General features: G+C 38.5%; 1 protein-coding gene across 4 annotated transcripts; it reads right to left on the reverse strand.

Annotated features, from left to right (window-relative positions):
- Positions 1-55: 55 nt before the first annotated feature.
- LOC100694341 (NACHT, LRR and PYD domains-containing protein 12) lies at positions 56-25,087 on the reverse strand. 4 transcript variants are annotated; one of them, XM_019346445.1, is made up of 13 exons: positions 24,999-25,087; positions 24,729-24,833; positions 24,287-24,406; positions 16,601-16,836; positions 14,738-16,517; positions 9,934-10,107; positions 7,565-7,738; positions 6,961-7,134; positions 6,368-6,541; positions 5,780-5,953; positions 4,306-4,479; positions 3,538-3,704; positions 3,264-3,406 (listed from the first exon to the last, which is right to left on the reverse strand). In XM_019346445.1, the coding sequence occupies exons 2-12, from the start codon at positions 24,824-24,826 to the stop codon at positions 3,539-3,541; spliced, it is 3,444 nt and encodes a 1,147-aa protein (XP_019201990.1). In that variant the 5' UTR covers positions 24,827-24,833; positions 24,999-25,087; the 3' UTR covers positions 3,264-3,406; position 3,538. The 4 variants fall into 4 exon arrangements, with proteins under 4 accessions (XP_019201991.1, XP_019201990.1, XP_013128983.1 ...); XM_013273529.2 differs by having other exon boundaries at positions 14,738-16,520; XM_013273530.3 differs by having other exon boundaries at positions 14,738-16,520; positions 24,651-24,833; positions 24,999-25,047.

Here is a 25,087-nt window from a genome sequence, read left to right on the forward strand (position 1 = left end):
TTGTCAGAATTATTCTTAAACTACATTTTTTACAGCATTTAAAATATATTCACAATTTTTAATTGGACAGGTCAAGTGTAGTTTATTTATTTATTTAGTGCTAATCAATTTTGCAACATTTTACTAAGCAACAATGAAGTAAACAAAGGACTACAAAAAGTTTGACAAAACAGTTACAGACAAATGAATAAATGAATAAAAAAAAAAAACACAAAAAAAAGTTGATTTCTTTTTCTTAAATAAAAGTTTCACACAGCCAAGTTTTTAACATTTAGTTGCTCAACGCTCACATCCGGTGGCTACATCGCCATAATACAACCCCACACATACACATGCATCATAATTAAAAATATATAAACTTCCTTATATGTTGCCATTAAAATGTAGATCAATAACCACAAACATTCACATATTTTAAAGCAATGTTGGTGACTTTTACAAAAAATTACAAAAATGTTTTGCAATTTTTTAGAAAATTTTTAAAATCTTTTTTAATTGTTAATTTAAAAAAACATTCATTTAAAATTTAAGAATTCATAAGAAAAACATTTACTGAAGGCTGTTCTTATGACTAGTTTTCTTTACTGTTAAGTAAAAAGTTGTGTTGGCCCTGCAACAGGCTGGTGACCGCTCCCGGGTATGCCACAGTTCTCCATTATTCCACTGTGTGGCACTCAAATTCAAAACAACACGGTGATGAGCACAGACTTTACAACAGTTCAAACTGAGGCATACATAACTGCAAGTGTTTTAGTGTCATACACAGAAATAATCTGCAGAGTTGCTGTGGTTCAGAATATGCAAATGAAAAAGAAGCAGCTGTGAGATGCTCACCTCAGAGGGTGATCCATCTGCATGTTTGATTTAACAGATTTTTATGCTGTGATTTTTGTGGCTATATGCTTTTATGATGTTGTCCCTCATAAAAAGGGATTTGTGTCTCCTCAGAAAACAGATGTGTAAATGAAAATGCATGAATCCCTACACTCTGGAGCTGCTAGAAGATGTGAAGAAATGAAAAGATGAAGTCAAATACAAGTAAACGAGGTGTGTGTGTGTAGGTGTGTGTGTGTGTGTGTACTGAGATTCTCCATAGAAGGACAGAGCAGTTTCAATCTAGAGGGACAGGCAGGGATGATGGTGTACTCTACATTGAGCATGATAGTGGAACTGTTCTCAGAGTTCACCTTACATCACTGGGAGGTGGAGAGGAAGCTCTCCTCTCCACCTCCCAGTAACATGGCCCAGTCAGAGCACCTCTACACACAAGTTGTTGCTGGTTTAATCTCTCTGTATCATCAGGACACAACTCATCCTCTCAGCAGACATCACACTTTCTACTCCCACTGCGAGAAAGATAATCACTCCCAGAACAGAGATGACCTCCACCTGCAGAAAGAAAAAGGAAGCGAGAGGGTGTTTTTAACTGAGTGTTTCCAGCGACCTTTTGCATCAGCTGTCAATCTACGGTGGAGTACATTCAGCATAAAGAACAGTGTACAATGGAAATAAACTGCTGACCTGAACCTATGAAGGTAAATGTGGTAAAAATGTGAGACGTAGAAGAATAAAATGTGAATATTCCTTAAAATAACAGCCAGTGATTTGCAACACTCAGTTGTAGGGCTGGGTATCGTCACTGATTTCTAGAATCGATTCGTTTCCAATTCACAAGGTCCCGAATCGATTCGATCCACGATTCGATTCAATTCGATTCGATTCGATTCAATTAAATTCGATTTGAATCTGGGAAATTTTGACAGTCAGAAATATTATAATTCAGATCAGTACATTTACATATTTTTGTATCTATAAAAAGGAAGCTGACACACGCAAGACTTTATCAAAGGTGTGAGCATCACAGCAGATGCCTTTGTGTCAAAGTAGCTGAAGATAAAACACAGAAAAACATGAAGGTGGTTTTCCTGGCCTGGGATTTTATAAAAATATTCTGCAGTACATCAAAAATGAAAGAAAACCATTAATCAACATATGAACGTTACCTCTGATGTTACAGCGGTTTTATTAGAGACACGGCTAAGCATTTTGCATTTTGCATAATTTTAAAAAGTTTAAATTTGTTCAGTATTGAACGGCAGAAATTAGATTTTCTTTTCGGAAGTATGTAAAAGGGAAAAAAAAAAACAGCGGCCGACAGCGCTGTAAACAGCAGTAGACTTGTGCGTAACAAGCAAGCGAATAATGGAGAAAACAGATTTTTAGACGGGAAACTGTTCTTGAAGTACAGAGAGAGAGAGAGGGAGAGAGAGAGAGAGAGAGAGTGGTGGAAGCAAAACAGTAAAAGTCAGAGTGATTTCATGACGATGTTTATGTGAAGCGTAGTTTGGATCTTCTTTTGCTGCTGGTTCGGTCAATATTGTTTGGAGAGAGATAAAACTAACAGCTTCAGAATCAGCGCAAAAAGGGTGTGAACACAAAGCGCGGACCTGCCAAAACATCAGAATCAACGAGCTGTTGGCTTTCAGCCCCGACCGTGTCCGTGCAGTTGTTGTGCCAAAAAGTGATTGTCTGCCAGAAAGTGATTGTCGTCCGCGGGAGCGGGTGAGAAAGGTGACATCTCACTGATTCTGATCCGTGGGTCCGCGTTGTGTGTTTACGTCCTTGTGCAGAATCCGTGTACCTGATCTCATTTACTGTCTTAGCTGTTTGGTGGTTGTTGAAATTTTGTGAGGTTTCACCTGAGATTCTGGCGTTTCGGGCAAAATAAATTTATATTAAAAAAAATCGATTCAGGATTTTAATGAATCAATTTCACGTTATCCAAGCCAGAATCGATTTGAATCGATGAATCGATTATTAAAACCCACCCCTACTCAGTTGGTCTTATCTCAGAGCTATCACAAAGGTGAAACTGCTGTTTATTGTTGAAACGAGAGGACATCATGAGATGAAATTCAATGCTCACAGGTTGATAAATGAGGAACAGTGTCTTTGTACAACTTGTAAGGCTGTCAGATAGAAGTCGACTTTATTTCATTTACATATGAACGCAACAATATTAGCCATTTTCACATCAACTCAAATACACAATCACATCAAGCCTCTGGCTGATCTGATTGGTGGGAGTCAGCCATTTTCTTTTAACACCTATTCTGAAGAAAATGTCCACTGAGAAGGCTGCAGGTTTACAGGAAACACCAGATCTTTGCTTTCATGTGATCATAACAGTACAACTGAAAGCAGCATGGGCTGTCCCCAACTCAGTAATTACCTCAGATATTCCAGAATGCAGTGTGGACTCTTCAAAAGATCAGACAGCTGATTCACATCTGAATCCTGCAGGTTGTTTCCCCGCAAGTACAGATGTTTCAGATGGGAAGGGTTGGAGGTCAGAGCAGACGCCAGAGCAGCACAGCTGATCTCTGACAAACTGCAGTAATCCAGACTGAATAAAGAAGAAAATATAGATTTTTAAAAAATCACAATTTTTGACTTTATCAACCTTTCTCATTGCAAAAATATTTATTTATTTATTATTTCAGATATTTGGTAGCAATGAGCAGTAAGTGAACTGACTTCAGAGTCTCCAGTGTGGACTCTCCAGAAAATTACACAGCTGTCTCACTCCTACATCTTGCAGCTTGCTTCTACTCAGGTCCAGATGTTTCAGATGGGAGGGATTTGATTTCAGAGCACAGACCAGAGCAGCACAGCTGATCTCTGTCAACCTGCAGACCTTCAGTCTAAATCAAGAATAAAACATTCAATCAATTCAATTTTATGTATATAGCACCAAATCACAATAGCAGATGGCTAGAGTTCCTTGATATTATATATAAAACAGGTAGATATAATCTTTCATAACCCAATTGGATGTGTTTAGATTTTAAATGTGGAGCACAACATTACAATGTCCCAGTCACTTAGCTTTCCTCAAAAAAGTAAAAAGTAAATTGTATCCTTCTGTTACTGTGGACCACCATCATCTCAGCTTTCTACACACTTGAAACACGAGCACATACTACCATGCTGATGATCCCAAATCGAGTCTTGCACTTTAGAACCAATACATTATAAATGATTTTAACACTACTTCAGACAACATGTTTCTATCAATTATCACATATAAACATTGTACATGTACAACATTTACATTGTAAAGCTACAATGAAATTTCCAGAAAACAAAGGAATATTTTTGGCTTACATTTTCAAATGTATTCTGTGACAACAAATAAAAAAAATAAATTATTATCAAAAGAAAATGTAAAGATTTATGGATGGATGTTGTGTATATTCATAAATTATATGAGTTAAAATTGTGAGATCAAGGAAGTAAACTGACTTAAGAGTCTCCAGTCTACAGTGTGGACTCTCCAAAAAACCACACATCTGTTTAATTCCTGAATTCTGCAGATTGTTTTCACTCAAGTCCAGAAGCTTCAGATGGTAAGGATTGGACTTCAGAGCAGACACCAGAGCAGCACAACTGATCTCTGACAAACTGCAGTCCACCAGTCTGAATCAAGGGGGGAAAAGAGATAAAAAACAATGATGATCCTATCAGATGTGTTCAGGTTTTAAACATATAGCTCACTTTACTATGTCCTAACCAATGAGCAAATAGCTCTATTTCTGTGTTTTCTGTGCATTCATGTATATGTGTGTCTTTGTGTCTATTCAGAAAGATCAGTATCAATGATCAAACAGTGGATTAAATAAACAAAAAATATTTCTTCCTCATCAAAATAAAACAAATATTTGTGCGTGTGTGTGTGTATATATCCCCAAAAACTGCATATCTTTGGACGGTGGGAGGAAGCCGGAGTACCCATGCATACTTCACACAGAAAGACACCGGCCTGATGGTGGAACTGCACTAAGGACCTTCTTGCTGTGCGGCAACAGTGCTAACCACCGTGCCTCTACACACACACACACACACACACACACATATATACAGTGGTCCCTTGCTATAACGCGGTTCACCTTTCGCAGCCTCGCTGTTTACCGGATTTTTTTTGTGCAATCTTGCATGCTTTTTTTTTTCTTACAGCGCATTGTGTTCTGTGTCCTGATTGGCTGTAGACCATTGTCAATCAATCTCGTGCCATGTCTCTTGTACAGTACAGAATGTGTTCAGCTTGTCAAATTTACATAAATCTTTGATCGCTAGCAGTGTGACTCTGAAGTGCTGTACTGTAATTTTGTAAGTTTTCTGCCCAGCAAACACAGCAATGTCAACGAAATGTTTTGCACCATCAAAGGCAACCACGGATGGCTTTGGTTACATTCTATAATACTGGACTTATTTTTCTATGAAAGTTTGAACTTTGATAGTGTATAAACAAGAGAGAAAAGGGTGAAAATGTTCATGCCTGTCTGAGAAAAGTGTATAAAGTGTGTAGGTAGGGAGGGGTTTTACAGCCTTAAAACATCTATGATAATTGTAAAAAAATAAAGTTGGCTACTTTGTGGATTTCACCTATTGCGGGTTATTTCTAGAATGTAACTACCGCAATAAACGAGGGACCACTGTATATATATGCCTTCACCGTCCACTTCTTCTCATGCTTCTCATGTTACTTCATTCTGATGTTGTTATCACTTGGTATAGCTACATCTATCACTATGGCTGTGTAGACACTAATATATATAATCTTTATATATTGGCTTATTGTTATTAAAAATATTAGACTTATTTATATTTAGAAAGTTAAAGGAGGAAGTAATTTTTTTTCCCATTTTTGTTTATTTCTGTGTGATTTCATAGATATGTTTGATCCTTAATAGTAAAATTAGGCAACAAGTAAACTTACCTCAGAGTCTCCAGTCTACAGTGTGAACTCGCTAGAAAATCACACAGCAGGGTCACTCCAGAATCCTTCAGCTTGTTTCTACTTAGGTTGAGATGTCTCATATGGGAGGGGTTAGACTTCAGAGCACAGACCAGTGCATCACAACTGATCTCTGACAAACTGCAGCTTTCCAGACTGAATAAATAATAATACAATAAAATAACTGATATTTCAATGAGATGCAATCAGCTTTTAAATGCAGAGCTGAACATTAGAGTCTAAAATGAGTACACACTAACTTTGCCCTCTTGTAAATGAAGATCATCATCATGTCAGCCTTCTATACACATCATTGAAATATCAGAACAATATTAAAATGCTTATTCATGTCAACAATGATGAATAACATACTTGATACAGCATCATAAAGTACAGATAATTTAAACATGGCATCTCACAATATGCCTTAAGTCTTCATCAAATTTACTATTAAAATGTTGTCTTTTTGACAACAAATAGGAAAAAAACAGAAGACAACAAAAAAGAAATCTTTATGCATTCAGGAATACAATGATAAAATTTACAGTAGTAACAGCCAGCCAAACTGACCTCAGAGTCTCCAATTCACAGTTTGTGCTCTCTTGAAAAATACACAGCTGTTTCACTCCTGAATCCTGTAGCCTGTTTCCAGCCAGGTCCAGATGTTTCAGATGGGAGGAGGTGGACTTGAGAATTAAGACCAAAGCAACACAGCTAATCTCTGACAAACTGCAGTGCTCCAATCTAAGTCAAGAATAAAAGATGGAGATAAAATAATTCATAATCCAGTCAGATGTTTTCAGGTGTTAAATGCGCAGCTCAACATTACTGTGTCCTGTACAATAGGCAAATCACTAAATCTGTATTTATTTATATGCTAACAAGTGTGTATGTGATTGTTTGTGTATAAGATTCAATATTAATGCACAGTGACAAAAAAAGAAGCGAAAGAAGCTCTCTTTCATCAAACTTCCATATTTCGTATGATAAATCTAATGTCTCTTGCAACAACATATCAAATTATTAAAAGCAAATTTACAGCTGTTTTGAATGAAAATTATGTAGAAACATAACTTCCATAATAATAAACGTAAATATAACATTTTATGTTAAGAATTATTATTATAAAATTTGTAGTGATAAGAGCCAGTAAGTGAACTGACCTAAGGGTTTCTAGTTTGCAGTACGGACTGTCCAAAAAACCATGCAGCTCTTTCACTCCTGAATCCTGCAGGTTGTTTTTACTTAGGTCAAGATGTTTCAGATGGGAGGGCTTGAACTTCAGCGCACAGACCAGAGCAGCACAGCTGATCTCGGACAAACTGCAGCTTTCCAAACTGAATAAATAAAAAAATATGTGGATTCAATAACTGATAATACAATTAGATGTGTTCAGATTGTTAATGTGCTGTTCAGCACAATATTCAAACACGTTCAGTGATAAATGACATGCTAATAACCTTAATCAAGCCTCTTATAACAGAATCAATACACTATAGATACTTCAAACACTGCAGCTAAAAACAGACACACAATCTCTGTGTGTGTGTGTGTTTATATGTGTTCTGAAGAACCAAAAACAGAAAGCAAAGAATGTTTCTTTTTCATTAATCATGCTAATTGCAAACAAATTTAATGTGTTTTATGACGGCAAAACAAGTTTAGGAAAACAAAACAGAAAAGAACATTCACAGCTATATGCATGAATATTATATAGATACATAAACTATAAGATTTACAGTAGTAGCTGACAGTAAGGGAACTGACTTCAGAGTCTCCAGTCTACAGTGTGGACTCTCCAGATAAATACAAAGCTGTTTTATTCCTGAATCCTGTAGGTTGTTGAAACCCAGGTCCAGATGTTGCAGGTGGGAGGGATTGGATTTCAGAGCAGAAACCAGAGCAGTACAGAAGATCTCTGACAGATTGCAGAGCCTAAGTCTGAAGAAAGAATAAAACATGGAAATAAATTATTGATAATCCATTAGGATGTGTTCCGTTTTTGAATGTGCAGCTCAGTACTACTATATCCTAGTAATTCTTTTACTACTTTTATGGATTACCATCATGTTAACCTTCACAGATCATCCAAATGATAACAAAAAGTTGATCTATGTGCTTTTGTATACAATTCAGTTATTTTTTGTCACCTGCTGACTTAGTAACTCATGCATTTATGTCATCCAGGCTTGAATACTAGAGTAGTCTTTATTTTGATATTAGTCATTCATCAAACAGAATGTAATATTAGGCAAAGATAACCTGAGTAAATACAAAACACAGTTTTGAAATGATTTTAAACAAAAAAGGTCTCCTAACCTACCTGGCCCTATGTTAAAAAAAATAATTTCCCACCTTGTAAAATCATGAATTAACTGTGATTAACCACAGCTGAGTTCGATTTCACTACCCACACCTAGGCTGGATTTTAACTCAAGAAGTCACCAAAAAAGAACCTCTCTGACAAATGAAGTAGGTTAAAAGATTTTGAAAAAGCAAAACTAAAGAAAGAAATCTAAAGAAACAAAGCCATTGGTATCTCTCTGTCTGCAAAAGGTTACAAAGCCATGTCTAAGGTTTTGGGTCTCCAGGAAAGGAGGTTCGAATTGAGATGCTTTGAAAGGCCATTTATGTTGGAAAAACCTCCAGTGTGGCTGAATTGAAACAATTCTGCAATGAAGACTTTGCCGAAATGTGAAAGACTTATTGCAAGTGCTTGATTTTTTTATTTGCTGCCAGAGGTAGCAGAACCATAACCAAGGTTTTATGTTTGGCTCATTAGTCTCCACTATTAGACACAATGTATTCTAGCTGTCAAAATACACACCTCAAGCACATTATTTTTTAGTTAGACTACGGTCTACAACAAACCCAATTATAATCATTACTATTGTTTTGATGTTTGCCCGGGCCTAAACTTTTTTTTTTTCTACATTTGAAGTTTTTACAATAAAACTGTTTAATTATTTATTTGTTTATTTTATTTGTTTCCCCTCCAAAAACATTCTCAAGTTTCTAGATCCTTTAAACAAGAACAATTTGTGAAAACATCCATTTATTGTAAAGATTGAATTTTAAAGGAAAAAGATAATTTAGCCATATTTACTAATGTTTGTATTGCCATCTTTTGATGTTAAAAAGCTACTGGATTTACATTTGTATTTGTAAGAGTTTCGCTTTCAGAAGAATATTTAAATGACTCATGCAAATGTGAATTACAGAGTCTGTGGCACACAGTGTACTGAAAATTGCACAAACTTTAATACAGAAAGAAAATGTGTCTTATGCCTATGGTTGTGATAGCTGCTACCAGAGTTTATTTTAAGCAGACAAAGATATTATGTATGTGAATCTGTGATGTTGAAATGTGCTATTAAAGCTAAACAGCAATGCATGCTTCATTTTCAGCCACCCTCTTGGTAGTATGTTGGTTATTACTAAAGTGAACTGGCTGCATCTTTGTATATAGATTAAAATGCATTGTCTGTAGATCATCCTGTGATTGCAACATTACAATAGCTTGCCCCACTTAGTAAATCTGTCTCACAGCATATAAAATTAAATGCATCTTATTTTCTCACAATTTACTGTTGTGATCCAGTGGGACTCTTTTCCTCCTCCCTGTTTAGGATTTCTATGACTGGATACCATATTTCATACCATGCCATACCAAATACCATATTTCTGAGATTTTTAAGGACAAATACAATAACCCCACTTTTATCTGAAATTAGAAAGAGGAAATTATAGGTCACCAGGTCTTTTATTTTTAAGCTATTCCTGCAGTTTTAGTAATTGGTGAATCTTATCTTGCTTCTTTGATAGATAAAGTTGGGTGTTATCTGCATAACAGTGAACATCTATTCTGTGCCTTCTAATAATAGTGCCTGAGTGAAGCATGTATAATGCTAGCAGAATTGGTCCTAGCACAGAGCCCTGTAGCACTCCATCATTAACCTTAGTGTCTGAAGAAAACTCTCCATTTGCATGAACAAAGTAGAACCTATTAGATAGATATGATTCAAACCATACCTTAATTACATACAGAATGCTCTAATCACTGTAATAAAATATTATGGTATTATGCTCATATGCTTAAAAAATTATCGAAATAAGAAATATTTCAGTGAACTGACCTCAGAGTCCCCAGTCGACAGTTTGGACTCTCCAGAGCAGCACATAGCTGTTCCATTCCAGATTCCTGGAGGTTGTTTAAACTCAGATCCAACTCTGTCAAATGGCAGGGACTGGATTTTAGAGCCGAGGCCACAATTTTATAGTGAGTTTCTGAGAGATCACAGTAAGACAATCTGTAATGGAACATATATTAGAAAACATGTTATTATTAAGATTATACTTTATGATTACTTGCGGCATTTGATGACAGATAAATAGGAACTTTCTGTTTGCTATTTTGTTCTCAGTTGGTCTAGCAGATCTTGTCTGACTGTTTGCGCTGAAACATTAATTGGCCTCTCGGAGACCTGCAGACTTTTAATCTTTGTTTCACTGTAATCTGCTGATGAAGGAGATAAAATAAAGTTTAATGCCCCAGTTTTGTTCACAGTCTCTCAGTGTGATCTGATACATCTGACTCCACAGTTATCATGAGGCCATATTCATCACAACAACATTTTTACCATTTTTGATTAGTTCCAGTTGGAAAGATTATCTCTCTTTGCTGTCTACCTGCTGTTTCTGTGACATGCCCGTAAGTGGAAAATATAGAGTCTGTTTTCAAACAGTGCAAACATGAAAAGTAGTTACTTAACAGTATCGGAGACTGGGGGAACAAAATAGAAGCAAAGTAACTCTTTTTAATTAAAAGCTAAATACTAAACCGAACACACAGAACCCCACACAAAAGATAACATAAAGTGCAAGACTTAAATAATAAATGAAAACAAGAGCCACTGGGAACTTTAAAAAAAAAACCAAAAAAACACACAAATAAAAGAAATACTGATAAGATAATTTTCTAACAAAACAAAGAGCCAAACTCAAACATGAATTATGCCCAAAAACAAAAGGAACCATGACTTTCAAAAACCTCAGAGCTCTGGTTCCCAGACCCAGGGGCCATGACAGCAAGCAGGGACAAAGTGCTCTACACAACAGCATTCGATGGTTTGCATCAAGGGTGTAGATTTGGTTTTGGCATTGGTGGGGACGGATGATTCAACCACCGAACCCTGCCCTGTTTCTGTTTTTTTTTCCTTTTTGTCTTTGCTTCTTGATAAAAAGAAGGAGAAATATACTTGCCTACATATGCTATTCTACATGCTTTTAAACCATTTAAAATTACAATTCATAGTTTTATATGTGAATTATGTAATGTTAAATTACTATTAAACAAATGACTAAGTATTTTAGACTTTAGTTTACTTCAGCCATATTCCATATAAATCAGGTATCTTACAAAAATAAAAATAGCTTCAAATACAGTCATGACAATAAAAGAATATGACTTTAAGGACTTAAGAACATTACTTCAGTTATAGTACACCAACATCTCTTATACATTAGCACTAAGGGAACACTGAATGACCTGGTGGTTTTTGTCCATAAAACTACTCATCTAAGATTACCACAAAATTATTATTATGTGCTTGATGTGCCTCACCTTTGGCCCTGGCTCTTCCCCTCTGACTGCACTAGGACATATTGCTACCTGATAAAATAACACATTGATTCGTGCAATATAAAAAGTGAGACTTGTCAATTCAGATTCTTTGTCAAATGTACACTAATGAATCAATTTACATCAGCACCCTAACAATTGTCATGATAATAAATACTAGTTCATCTATAGCACCAAATCATCAGTCAGTCACCTGTGACCTCGCCTCTTCACCTCTGTCCGAGCTACAACATGGCAGAGCTGCCTCTGTCACCTGATAAATAACAGTGAGACACTCCAAATACATGCAGTCACACATGTGCTTCAAATACAGTAATGAACCACCAAGTCATCATCCAATTCCACCTGTGATCTTGTATCACCATTGCTCTGAGCTTTGTGTTGGTTCTTCTGTCACCTGACAAATAGCACATACATGACAATAAGAATAAAATGTGTAGCTGCTTCAGTGTTTCTGTCAATTTGTGCAGATCTTGACTCATCAGTAATGTTTGTAGGGTGAGTGCATTTTTAAAACAATTTGTGCAAACTGCACTACAAGGTGGAATATTTGCAAAATCATGACTACCTCATGATATATTGTCTCAAAAATCAACCCTATGAATATGTCAGTGCCATTAGGATGAAATTATTGTGTCACCAACATTTTAACGTTAGACATATAATTTTAACAGCCTCTGTAATCTAATATCCTGGCTTGCTCGAGGCTGCCGTTTTCTCTGACACTTTCAATCAAAATTAGAAATGCTACTCTGAGATTGAGATAACTAATAGTGCTGCCTGTTGTGCAGTTGGTTTCCAAAACATATTATTCATGGTTACATACAATTTTAGACTCATGTGGGCCAAAGCCCAGCACAGCCTGTAACGTTATTGTGACAGACACATTTTATGAGTGAGCTTGACTTTAAGTGACTTACAGGTTTCTTTGAAAAATACTTTCTTATATCCAGTGATGGGAATAACGGTGTTACAAGTAACGGCGTTACTAACGGCGTTACTTTTTTCAGTAACGAGTAATCTAACTAATTACTATTCCTATCGTTACAACGGCGTTACAGTTACTAACAAGGAAACGCGGTCCGTTACTATTTTTCAACAAACAGACGGTTGAAGCTGTGTTCAGCTTACTGCATCTTATGTCAGTTGCACGGAAGTAGCTGTAAGTAATCTGGACGCTACAGCTTTAAGCAGCTGCGCACTCCCGCGGACGGCAATCACGATCACTGTCTAGCACAACAGCTGGAGCTCAGGAGGCAAAACAATCGCATGAGTGCTGCTGTTTGACTGAGGAAGAATAAAGTAGTCGTGGTAAGTCAATCACATGACCACTTAAAGACAAAGCAACAAGGTGATATATACCAGTTTTTAAATTGTGTCGATAGGCCACGTAAAACCAGAGTCATGATAAACAATATATACGCGGCGTTTTTTCCTCAATAGTTTCGTCACGTTACTGTCTAAGGACAGCGCTAACAAGCACTCTCTGCTTATGAGCAAAAAAAAAAACAAAAAAAAGTTTTAGGAGTGACGTCGAGAGAAAGAGAGAGAGAGCAGAGAAAGAGAGAGAGCGAGTTTTGAGATGTGAGATTTGCGACGTTTAGCGTGTTTGGAGTGTGTAGTTAATGTGTTGTCTTGTGTAGTTAGTGTGTAGTGTTGTGGATAGTTTTGTGTTGTGTGTCAGAACAATGAGGCGACTGCTGTCTCCAGGTAGAAACAGAGGTGATACACCTGCTGCTGTCAGACCTGCAGGTATCAGGCTGTGATGTTCTCCTTTATAGTGAACAGAAATGATTTTTTTGGAGTGGCACAAATAATTTGTGCGGCATCTTATTGAAGAACAGCTGATTGTTCTGTAAATAGTTTGAAATGTTATTTAAAAAAAGGGTAAAAGGTAAATGGATGCAAATAACTTTGTTGTTTGCAAAACTTGTGCATAGGATTTTAAAATTGACAATTAATATTTGCATTTGAAGTTATGAAATATGATTCATTAAACATGTTTGTGGTTGTTACAGTAAAAATATAACTTTTTCTACTCTGATTTTATGTTTTTTGTCTGATTTTAGATCAATTCTGGTTATACAGTATGACAAAATGAGAACATAACTGTAAATTCAGGCACGTGAGGTTGTGCTAAAAAGAATGACACCAAACAAGGCAAAGTAAATAGTTTTTAAAGGGAAAATGTGGAGGGAAAATCAAGAGTAGTAAAAAAATGGCCAATTATACCCTGGACCCCAGGGGGTTAAACGTTCTTTGTTTTTTTTTTTTTAAAGTAACGCAATAGTTACTTTTCCAAGTAATTAATTACTTTTAGAATATTGTAACTCAGTTACTAACTCAGTTACTTTTTTGAAGAAGTAACTAGTAACTATAATTGAATTACTATTTCAAAGTAACTTGCCCAACACTGCTTATATCCAGGTTCTTCCTTTTTGCTGCCATCCTCCTCTCCTCCTTGCAGGTCCTCACAGCGCAGGATTGCCGCTGCTAAAACTAAACAGAGCTCCCTGAAAGGCACAGCCAATCACATTGGCCATATTTGTCACATGAGTTAGGACTCCAGTAGTGAACGTAATTTAACTCTCTCTGCACCGCTAGGTGAATGAGACGTTGACAGATCTTTTTTTTTCTTTCTATCGGATTTGTTTTTCTTTACTCGAAGAGATCAAATTCTTGGTGGGGACATTTCAATAATCGCTGGATATTGATGGGGACATGTCCCTTCCGTCCATGCCAAATCTACGCCCTTGGTTTGCATTGTCTCTGGTGATATTAGGGTCGGCCCATTCCACGAAGCTCTCTATGCACTGTTCTTGAGACGACCTGTAGCTGTTAACTCTGCAGAAAATCATCAGTCTCTGCACACTATGCACTTCAGCATTCACAGACCTCTCTCTGATTTTATATTGCCTACCACTTTGTGGCTGAGTTGCTGTCATTCCCAATACCTTCAACTTTTTTTAATGATACCAGTGACAGATGACTGTGGAACATTAAGTTGCAAGAAAATTTTATTACTGGATTTCCACAAGTGTCTTCCTATCACGGTAACACAGATAAATTAAAAATGATAATAATACTTCATTATTATTATTATTATTATTGTTATCATTATTATTATTTTACAGCATTTGAAACAAGCTTAGCATCTGTGACAAACCAAACTAATGTGTATGTAAATTTGCAATAATTAAGTACAATGCTGTTATAAAAAACAAGAGTCATAGGGAGAACATTTGAGGAACTTAAATATAAATCTACACTGATTTATAAGAATCATCATCTTGACTCACCGAACCTTTCTGCAGTTCCTCACAGCTGGAATCAATCTCCGCTGCCCCTCATATGATGATGTGTTGTACTTCATCATGTCCAACTCATCCAAAACCTCCTCTGACATCTGCAGCATGTAGGCCAGAGCTGAGCAGTGGATCTCACAGAGTTTCTTGTCTGATCTGTTCTTTGACTTAAGGAACTCTTGGATCTCTTGATACACTGAGATGTCATTTATCTCCATCAGACAGTGGAAGATGTTGATGCTTCTGTCAGGAGACATTTTATTACAGTTCATCTCCTTCAGGTTGTTGATGACTCTCTGGATGATTCTGGGATTGTTTTCTGTCTGACATAGCAGACTTTCCAAGAGTCTCTGGTTGGACTCCAAACAGAAGCCATGAAGAAAGCGAACAAACAGGTCCAGGTGGCCATTGTTACTTTGAAGGGATTTCTCTATGACTTTGCTCAGAAAGATATCCAGAGATGTTATATCCTTTTTTAGGAACTCCTCCACCACCTGTGTCTTCCTATTTGTGTAAGAGTGGAACATGTAGACAGCAGCAAGAAACTCCTGAATGCTCAGATGAACAAAGGAGTAGACTGGTTTCTGGAGGATCACACACTCTCTTTTGAAGATCTCTGTACAAACTCCTGAGTACACTGAGGCCTCTGTGACATCCAGACCACACTGCTCCAGGTCTTCTTGGTAAAATAGGATGTTTCCTTTCTCCAGATGTTCAAAGGCCAGCCTCCCCAGCTTCAGGAGAACTTCCCTGTCAGCCTCCATCAGCTCCTGTGGACTTGTCTCACATCCCTCGAGGTACTTGTTCTTCTTCCTCTTTGTCTGGACCAGCAGGAAATGTGAATACATGTCAGTCAGGGTCTTGGGCAGCTCTCCTCTCTGCTCTGTGGTCAACATGTGCTCCAGAACTGTAGCAGTGATCCAGCAGAAGACTGGGATTCTACACATGATGTAGAGGCTCCTGGATGTCTTCATGTGGGAGATGATTCTGCTGGACAGCTCTTCATCACTGAATCTCCTCCTGAAGTACTCCTCCTTCTGGGTGTCAGTGAAGCCTCGTACTTCTGTCATCCTGTTAATATATGCAGGAGGGATATGACTGGCTGCTCCAGGTCGGGAAGTTATCCAGAGGAAAGCAGAAGGAAGCAGATTCCCCTCGATGAGGTTTGTCAGCAGCTCACTGACTGATGACTTCTGTGTGACATCAGACACGAGCTTCCTGTTGGTGAAATCCAGTGAAAGTCTGCTTTCATCCAGGCCATCAAAGATGAACAGAAGTTTACAGACAGCGAGCTGCTCTGCTGTGACCTTCTGTAATGTTGGATGGAAAACATGGAGCAGCTCTAGAAGACTGTACTGCTCATCTCTGATCAGGTTCAGCTCCCTGAATGAAAGCAGAATCACTACACTGATGTCTTGGTTTTCCAAACCTTCTGCCCAGTCCAGAGTGAACTTCTGTATTGAGAAAGTCTTTCCAACACCAGCGACGCCGTTCGTCAGAACCACAGTGATGGGTCTCTGTTGGTCAGGCAATGCTTTAAAGATGTCCTGGCACCTGATTGGAGTGTTATGAAGGATCTTGGAAGCTGTCTCCAGCTGCCTCACCTCATGTTGGGTATGAACCGCTTCAATCTGTCCCTCTGTGATGTAGAGCTCAGTGTAGATCCTGTTGAGGAGGGTTCTACTTTCTGTTTCATCAGTGCCTTCAGTCACATGTTCACATCTTCTCCTCAGACTGATCTTATGTTCATCTAAAACCTCCTGCAGACCAACATCTGCTAAAAGAAAGAAAAACACTTAGGCTTAACAGTCCAGTTTTCAGACATGAGTCCCTCAGCAGACAGATGTTCAGTCTTACTTTGTTCACAGCTGCTTTGACTGGCTATCTGCTGTCCAGCTCTGGTTCTGGATTTTTTTCCACAGTGGGGACAGGAGGAGTCTCCTGATGTAGCAGACTTTTCCCAGTATGAGGTGACGCTCTCTCTGCAAAACCAGTGTCCACAGCTGGTAGAGACTGGATCCTTCAGGACGTCCTGACACAAAGCACAGCAGGACAGCTGTTCCTCCACAGAAGCATGACTCATTTTCTTGTCTCTGTGGACACCAAGGCAAAAATATACAATCAGTAAAAAAAAAAAAAAGTTAAATACCAGCACTGGCTTCCAGAAAAGCTATAGTTCTGTGTTATTATTATCGTTCTGTCCTTAAATATATTTCATTTCTGGTTTCCTTTGAGCTTCAGCAGGGAAATCACATTTGTACCAAACACATAAATGATAGAATCTGTGAGGTGTTAACATATAAATTATATATTAATCACTAAATATAAAGACTGTTGTTCATGCCTGCAGCTGTGCATTAATTCACCATTTAACCTTAGAATTTGTGAATTGTTCTTAAACAGTGTTGTGTTGATTATCTGTGGACTTTTAGTCTCACTTTATGAAAACATTGCTCTTCCTGATGTGGGCTGACCATCAGCTCAGTTCAGTCTCTTACTCTGTGTGTGAGGGCTGAGGTTCAGTGCTGAAGTTTGGAGGACTATCTTTGGACCAGTCACTCTTCACAGACAGATAGCTGGATCCTGGATACTCTGCTCCGTGTCTGTGCTGCTGACTGTTAGATTTGTATTGTGATTGTCATTTATGCTTAGAAATATCTACTTATATATTCTTAGAGTTTTATAATTAGGTGTAGATTGGTAGAGGTTTGATCCTTAATAGTCTGCAAGCTTTGTGTGCATTCCAGAGCTCTCTGACTTTCACACCCACATTTTAGGAGCATGGGAGAGGTCGTACCTTGTCTTATTGTTTTATGGTAGGATAAACTGTTTTAGTCTAAGTGCCTTTTGTTTAGATGGACGGCTCTGGGGAGTCTTCCTGGGGTCACAGTTTGACCCCCACACACAGATACACACATACACACACACACACACAAGGTATTCTTTGTTCACATGTATACCTATATAAGAGGTCATATGTTAATGAACCTATGCATATTCATGTAACCACAATAAAAGAGCAGTGTTACGGGAGAGCGGACGAGAGCAACTGGGGTCAAGCGAAGGAACGGCGCCTGTCCAGTTCTCTCCCGTGCACGTGAAACATAAAGAACTTGCCTACTCGTGTCTTGCTTGCTGTGTAATTACATTGTCTTCAACGTTCCAGCGAATAGGTTCAAGCTACAAACCTATCACTGACCTCTGGAAACACAAACAAAGAATAAATCACACATTGTCCTTGTGCATGATCCTGTTGTTGGGCACTGAGCTGCTCCTCTCTCAGGGTCGGATTTGTGGGACTGAAGTTTTGGATATTTTCAGTAAACTCAGACAAGCTCAAACTACAAGTCAGACCTTCACAATTAAACTAGACTGAGACTACGTCCACATGTACATGGGTATTTTTGAAAACTGAGATTTTCCGCTTTCGTTTAAAAATAAAAAACCCATCCACATGTTCAGTTTTGAAAAAATATCTCCGTCCACATGTAAACGCTAAAAACGAAGTGTTGGCCAATCAGAAGTCTAGAAACCTGGGAGGGAAAAACTAAACAGGGTTTTGTACCCTCACAAAACCTTAAGTACTTCCGAAAAGTTTTTGTTTTTCTGGAAACGCAGCTAATTTTGTGTTACTTTTCAAGTACCATTTTCAAGAGCCTTCATCATTTCTGTCAAAGAATCGTTTCAGCAAGCAAAGAAAGACACAACTCAAACATGTATATACATGGGTGATCTCAGTGGAGACTCACCCTGAGACATCAGTTCCCTCTTTATTTATACACTGCTCCTTCCTAAAATATGTCGGGTCGGCGCCCCTTGTGTGTAAAACAACTCCTTACAAGGTGATAAGCATGAAACATTCTCAAACTGTTAAAAATAGTAACCGGTCAAGCTTATCTCAGCAAGGGTGGAGGCACCTGTGGTATTTCCTCATGCAAGCTTTGTCATGAAACACAGTAAAATAGGAGATTTAAATGAAGCTAAACAACTAGGGGTTTTTTAACTACAATAAAGCAGAATACATATAAAAATCCTTTAACATTCCCTCCTGTTTTAGCTCATTTCAACACGTTTCACACTTTGTTTCAGAACATGTTCTCTTGCATCTAGCCTTTTCAAACATGTCATCATTATGTGTTACTTATATTGCAATCTAGCTTTACAGGTCGTCTTTAAGATTTTCTTCTCACACATAAACATCTTCGTTTTCAAAGTTATCTTCACTGTTACTCAGATCATTTTTGTCATCCATTGGTACAGTAACATAAGCTGTCAATAATGTGGAAATCATTTTAGAAATCATCTTCCTGAGACATGGGAGAATACATGTGGAGAATACACAGAATAATACGAGTAAGAGTCCTATGAATATTAGACCTTTATACAGCAAAACAGTCCACGAGCCACTTAGCAACCATCTCAACCAATCTGTACCCCCGTCTACATATTCCTTTGACTGCACATTCTGAAGTCGTTTTAGAACTTTTAATGCATCCGTCATGTTACTAGAATGTATGTTGTCAGGTATGTAAGTGCAACAGGTGGTGTTAAAAAGCACACATAATCCTCCTTTTTCAGCCAGCACAATATCAAGCGCCACTTGATGTTGCATGACCATTATTCGCAGGGCATCTATCTCCTCGTTTTGCTGGTCATTGACTCGACATGATGTATTCACGAACAACCCAAATCGATAGTTCAATGTCTCGATCCTCAGCGCATTTTTCCCTGTGCCCACCCATGGAAAGAGTGAGTGCAGCACTTTCTGTCCTGTAGTCCAAAGCTTGAATTCCTGTGGGACGTCAGAGCCCCATATTGGGTCATGTGGTTTCGGATCTGGAGTGTCAACTGATCTTTTCCCTCTTTTGAGTGATGTATCGTCGGTAGTTATCTTAAACGTGTGATCAGATATGAAGATTGGAGCACACATACCCGTCCAGTTCTGGGGGGAGTGAAATAGGCCTGCTGTCCACATAGCCAGGCCATTCCCTGCACCCAATAGGTGCCATTGGAAATGTCATTGTTCTTCACTGGTCCTCCAAGAGCATGCGTCACTACTGCTTTGCAGTTGGTGGTGTTTCCCATGTCTATAGTTCCCTTAGACTGGCGGTAGCACAAGGTATGATCCCAATTTCCAGGGTTCTCAAGGAAGACTGGAAATGACCCAGGCTTGTTCCTTTGTTTCACCTTCAGGTTGACCCAGAACCATTCATCGCACGTGCCATTTCGTAATCCTATTTTCGAAGGTTTGTTGTGGTTGATCACAATTCCAGAGTACTGATACCCGAGACTGGCGTAGCTTGCTGCACACTTCACCTGAGTCATGTTCATTGCTTTGCCATACAATGTTGCATATTGTGTTGTTGGTGGCATATGTGAGCAGACATAACAGTCTTTGGTGGGTGTGCTGTCATGTATGTACCGATACCATGCGTTGTTCATCCAAGGGTGGATATTGTCTTGTATCATTGTATAGTGATGTGAATTATCATGTGTCCAGGCTGTCTTCTGGTGACGTCTTCGATCCAGATCGAATAGTAGGAGGCATCCTGCAGCCAGCACCGCTAGGGTTAGTGAGACCAGGAGCAGCTTCATGATGACCTGGCGCACCTGACCCCTCTGATAAGTAGACCAAAGGCAAGAAGCAAAGGGCGGGATATACCCGATCAGCCCTTCCTCCACCTTTCGGGTCACCAGAGGGCAGGGACGTCGGCGTCTATTAGTCTATGCTCTCACTCACTTTCTTACAGTGGCTTTGGTGAATCCAGGATGGTCTTTCTGCAATCTTGCAGGCAGTCGGCGTGGTTAAAAGCACTTGGTATGGTCCCTCCCAACGGGGTGAGCTCCAATTTTTCCTCTGGAGTACCCTGATTAGGATCCAGTCACCTGGCTTCAACCTGCAAGATACTGGAGAAGAGTCATGTGGCAATTTGTTATTCAGCACAATTTCTTTATTTTCTAGTAGCTTTGCCATCCACTCTGCTAGAGTGGTCTCTCTAGCTGATTTGCTTACTGGTTCACTCGTTATCGGTAGGGGGAAAAGTCTTCCATGAATTATTTCAAACGGCGTCAATTTTTGGGAACCTTGTGTTAATCTCATCCACATTTTTACTAGACCTATACATTCAGGCCACGGTCTCCCCGTCTCTTCCATGCATTTCCTTAATCTTTGTTTGATAGTGCCATTTGTTCTTTCCACTAGCCCTGCACTTTGTGGATGGTAGGCACAGTGATTTTTGATATTAAATCCTAATGCTTCGGAGACCTTGCTAATCACATCATTTACAAAATGTGTTCCATTGTCTGATCTCAATGAAAATCCATGTGAATCGTATGAAATGGGTGAGGTGGTGCAGGAAAATGACCTCTTTTTGGTCTTAGGTTACCTTGTGTATTATGCTTTTGACAAATCATGCATGTCCTTATAAATCCTTTTGCCGAAGTTTCGAAATTTAGTGTATAGAAGTGTGTTTTTAACTAATTATACTCCCTCCTGTTGACACATGAGTAACTCCATGTGTCACAAGAGCTACTGTTTTATGTAAAGACTTCGGTAGTATTGGTTTCCCATCACATATCATCAGATCATCCTGTAGGATTGCTCCGCACCTCAACCATTTCTTTTGCTCTAATAATGGTGCCGATTTTTGTTCATTTCTCAAAACATCCAGTGGAATTGATGTGGGGGTGTCAAGTGTCAGTGTGTGCACTTTTTGTTTTGCAGCTGCTTTGTCTGCAAAGTTGTTAGTATAGGTTTGCTCTCCATCTCAACAAAGTCTCATCTAGGATGACAGGATTTCAATCAGGTCAAGCGCCTCTATGCACCTGATTAGTTTAGGTATTTTCTTTATTTTCTTCATCTCATATATCATTGAACTGAGTTTGAGCAAACCTTAAACTTGATTCAGACTACTTTTAACAATTATCCACCTTACATCATAACTGAATAAGATGCTTCTTCTCATTAATATTATGTCACTATTAATATTATTATTAATATTATTATCTCATAATTGTTTTCTCTTATTTCTATATAACATCAATAGTATATTACAATATACTACTATACTACAAATATACAATAGTCTATTATAATATTTCATATATATTTTATTATGTATCCATCAAGGGCTGGGGGTGATCTGCAGTTTCACCCTTACCCAAGCTGGAGACACACTTTCCTTGGCTGAACAATGACACAGCCTCAATATACCTTATGCATCTCTCTTTTTTTATTTGATATACTTTCATGTGAATTATCTGGTTTCACTTACTCTATTCATTCTAGGCACGTTCGTCATGCCAACGATATTTCATTGTTAATACCAGTTTACAGGTTGTTATCCTGCCTATTATTAGTTTGAATACATCAGATAAGCTCTGATTTAATTTAACCTTTTGTTTATTCCACTTCATTCCTCTTGTATTTATTTCTGTTTGGAGGGTTTCTTATAGTTGCGTTAGTGCGGAGGGACTACATTTGCCTTCCCACGTGGGACATTTGGTTTTCTTTGGATTCCTCCATCTACATGCACTAATTTGTCCGGCGCCTGGACATTTTTTCTCTAGCCACTGCTCGTCAGCAGTGAGTTTTGTAGCTTTATTACCCATTACAACAAAACTGCAGAGCCGTCTCTGGTATTAGAGTCAGGAGTGGTAACTAACACGCCCTTCTACTCCTATGCTATTCGTGGATTCGTGTCAGTTTTACGTGATGAACACAACCTTTCTCCTCTACTCACCAGTACTTTGGCTACTGACAGGAAACAAAATGACAATAACAAAAGAGTAATCCAGCAGCGTACTGTGCTGTCAAAAATGATTTACTCTTCACACACAAAAACACAAACATTTAATATACAGTCGCGCAGATCCTTTCAGCGGATCAGTCTACCAGCCCTTCAGGTGGGCGAATCCCTGCACTTTTATACCAGCCCATGTGGTGGCGAACCTATTTTTGGATCCCTGCACTTTTCTACCAGCCCGTGCTATAGGCGAACAACGTTTTACGCGAGTGTATACGTGTGGGTTTCTTTACCTTACTGAAACGCTGTTATACTCAGGCTCGAGAGACCATTCCACTGAGTCCCACCGCCGTGGACCACTGATAAAACACTGGCCAAGACCCGAATTTTTTACGCTCCTGGGCTTTCACCTCTACCTAGAGAGGGCTGTCGACAGACTTCAGTGCGGGCTCCCCACGACGTCGGGAATCAGTGTAGATCTCTGCTTTGGAGTCACAACAAAACAGTTGTTATTTCCTATCCGGCTCGAAGGACCAATAAAAATGTCAAAGAATCGTTTCAGCAAGCAAAGAAAGACACAACTCAAACATGTATATACATGGGTGATCTCAGTGGAGACTCACCCTGAGACATCAGTTCCCTCTTTATTTATACACTGCTCCTTCCTAAAATATGTCGGGTCGGCGCCCCTTGTGTGTAAAACAACTCCTTACAAGGTGATAAGCATGAAACATTCTCAAACTGTTAAAAATAGTAACCGGTCAAGCTCATCTCAGCAAGGGTGGAGGCACCTGTGGTATTTCCTCATGCAAGCTTTGTCATGAAACACAGTAAAATAGGAGATTTAAATGAAGCTAAACAACTAGGGGTTTTTTAACTACAATAAAGCAGAATACATATAAAAATCCTTTAACAATTTCAAATGTTAATAACTAAAGATAGTATTTTGGTTGGTGTAGACTCACAACTTAGGAATGAACAAAATACATACAAAATACATAAATTTAATAATAAATTAATTAATTTATTCAAAACCGACTTGTGAGAGCATCTGTGTTGAATGTAGAAGCCATGTACGTCCGAAGTTCACTCTGACGCCTCTGTCTTTCTAAATGGAGGGACAGTAACTGCGTGTGTATATGTTTACTTGTAAAAACTACAGATGGTAAGATTAACAGCAACAGTATTTTGTCTATATCCGCCATTGTAGAAATTAATCTCTTATAAACAACGTGGCGCACAGCATCACGTCAAAAAAGGCGCACACCTTTGACGTTGTGTGACTAAATCTCCATTTTTCTCGTCCACACGTAAACGCAAAAACAGAGTTTTCGAAAATCTCCACCCTGGCAGGAGTTTTTTAAAAAATCTCAGTTTTCAGTGATTGAAAACGCCGTTTACGTGTGAACTAAAGGTGCAAACACATAGAAAAATCAGTGTTTTCAAAAATACCTGTATATTCCAAGTTTCAAGTATACTATTAAAATTTACGATGAGGTGAACCAGAACCAGTTTCTTTATCCTTGTCTGGGTAGCGAGAGGAGCAGGTGCTACATTTACAGTCTGGGATTAAAAAGATTTCAGATCTGGATCACCCAAATGCTAATGTTATCATTCTCTTGATGAACTCTAAACATAATCATAGTATACATTTTTTTAGTCTACAAATTAGTACTATTGATTGAGTTTGGTAAAACTAAATCAGCAGAATCTACTGACTAGACCCCCCAAAGCCTCATTTGAAATAATAGATTCAAAACCATCTTCAGCTCAGTTCAGTAGTTCAGTGATTACTTACTTTGTGTCTGAGGGTCCAGGCTCAGTACTAAAGTTTGGAGGACTATCTTTGGACCAGTCACTCTTCACAGACAGACAGCTGGATCCTGGATACTCTGCTCTGTGTCTGTGCTGCTGACCTCTGGAAATACAAACACAGAATAAATCCCACATTGTTCTTGTGCATGATCCTGTTGTTGGGCACTGAGCTGCTTCTCTCTCAGGGTTTTTGTGGCTGAAGCTCTGGGTGTTTTCAGTAACCTGAATCTTTTCCTCTTCATCATGTGTGGTACTTGAATCCGAGTCTTTTGATGAATTTAGGCATAAACATAATCTAAATAATAAAATTAAAACTGAGAATTTTTGTAAAAGAAATCCCCACAAACCTCATTTGTAATGATATGAAAGGACTGCAACAATTAAAATCCTCTTCAGCTTTGCTTACAGCAGAAATAGTTTCTTACTTTATATCTGAGGGTCCAGCTTCATTACTGAAGTCTGGATTTCCACCTTTGGACCCTGGAGGTTCTGCTTTGTCCCCCTCTTCTTTCAAATCACTCATCTTCGGTCTGAGAGAAAAACATCCGGTCTATAATAAACTCAAATGCCTTATAGATTAATGCATCTTTATTTCCCGTGACAGTAAACAGACACACAGCTGACACAGCACTGACCATCAAGCAAAGATTTACGTTCACCCCCATCATTTTGTTTGGATAACATTACAAACTCACATTAACCAGATGCACAGTAGTCGTGGTCTTCCTCCTGCTCTGTGGCTCTAAAATTTGGTCTGAATTCACTGAATACTTTCAGTTTCAAT

This window comes from Oreochromis niloticus, linkage group LG17 (assembly GCF_001858045.2).
Source record: "Oreochromis niloticus isolate F11D_XX linkage group LG17, O_niloticus_UMD_NMBU, whole genome shotgun sequence".
Lineage (NCBI taxonomy): Eukaryota > Metazoa > Chordata > Actinopteri > Cichliformes > Cichlidae > Oreochromis > Oreochromis niloticus.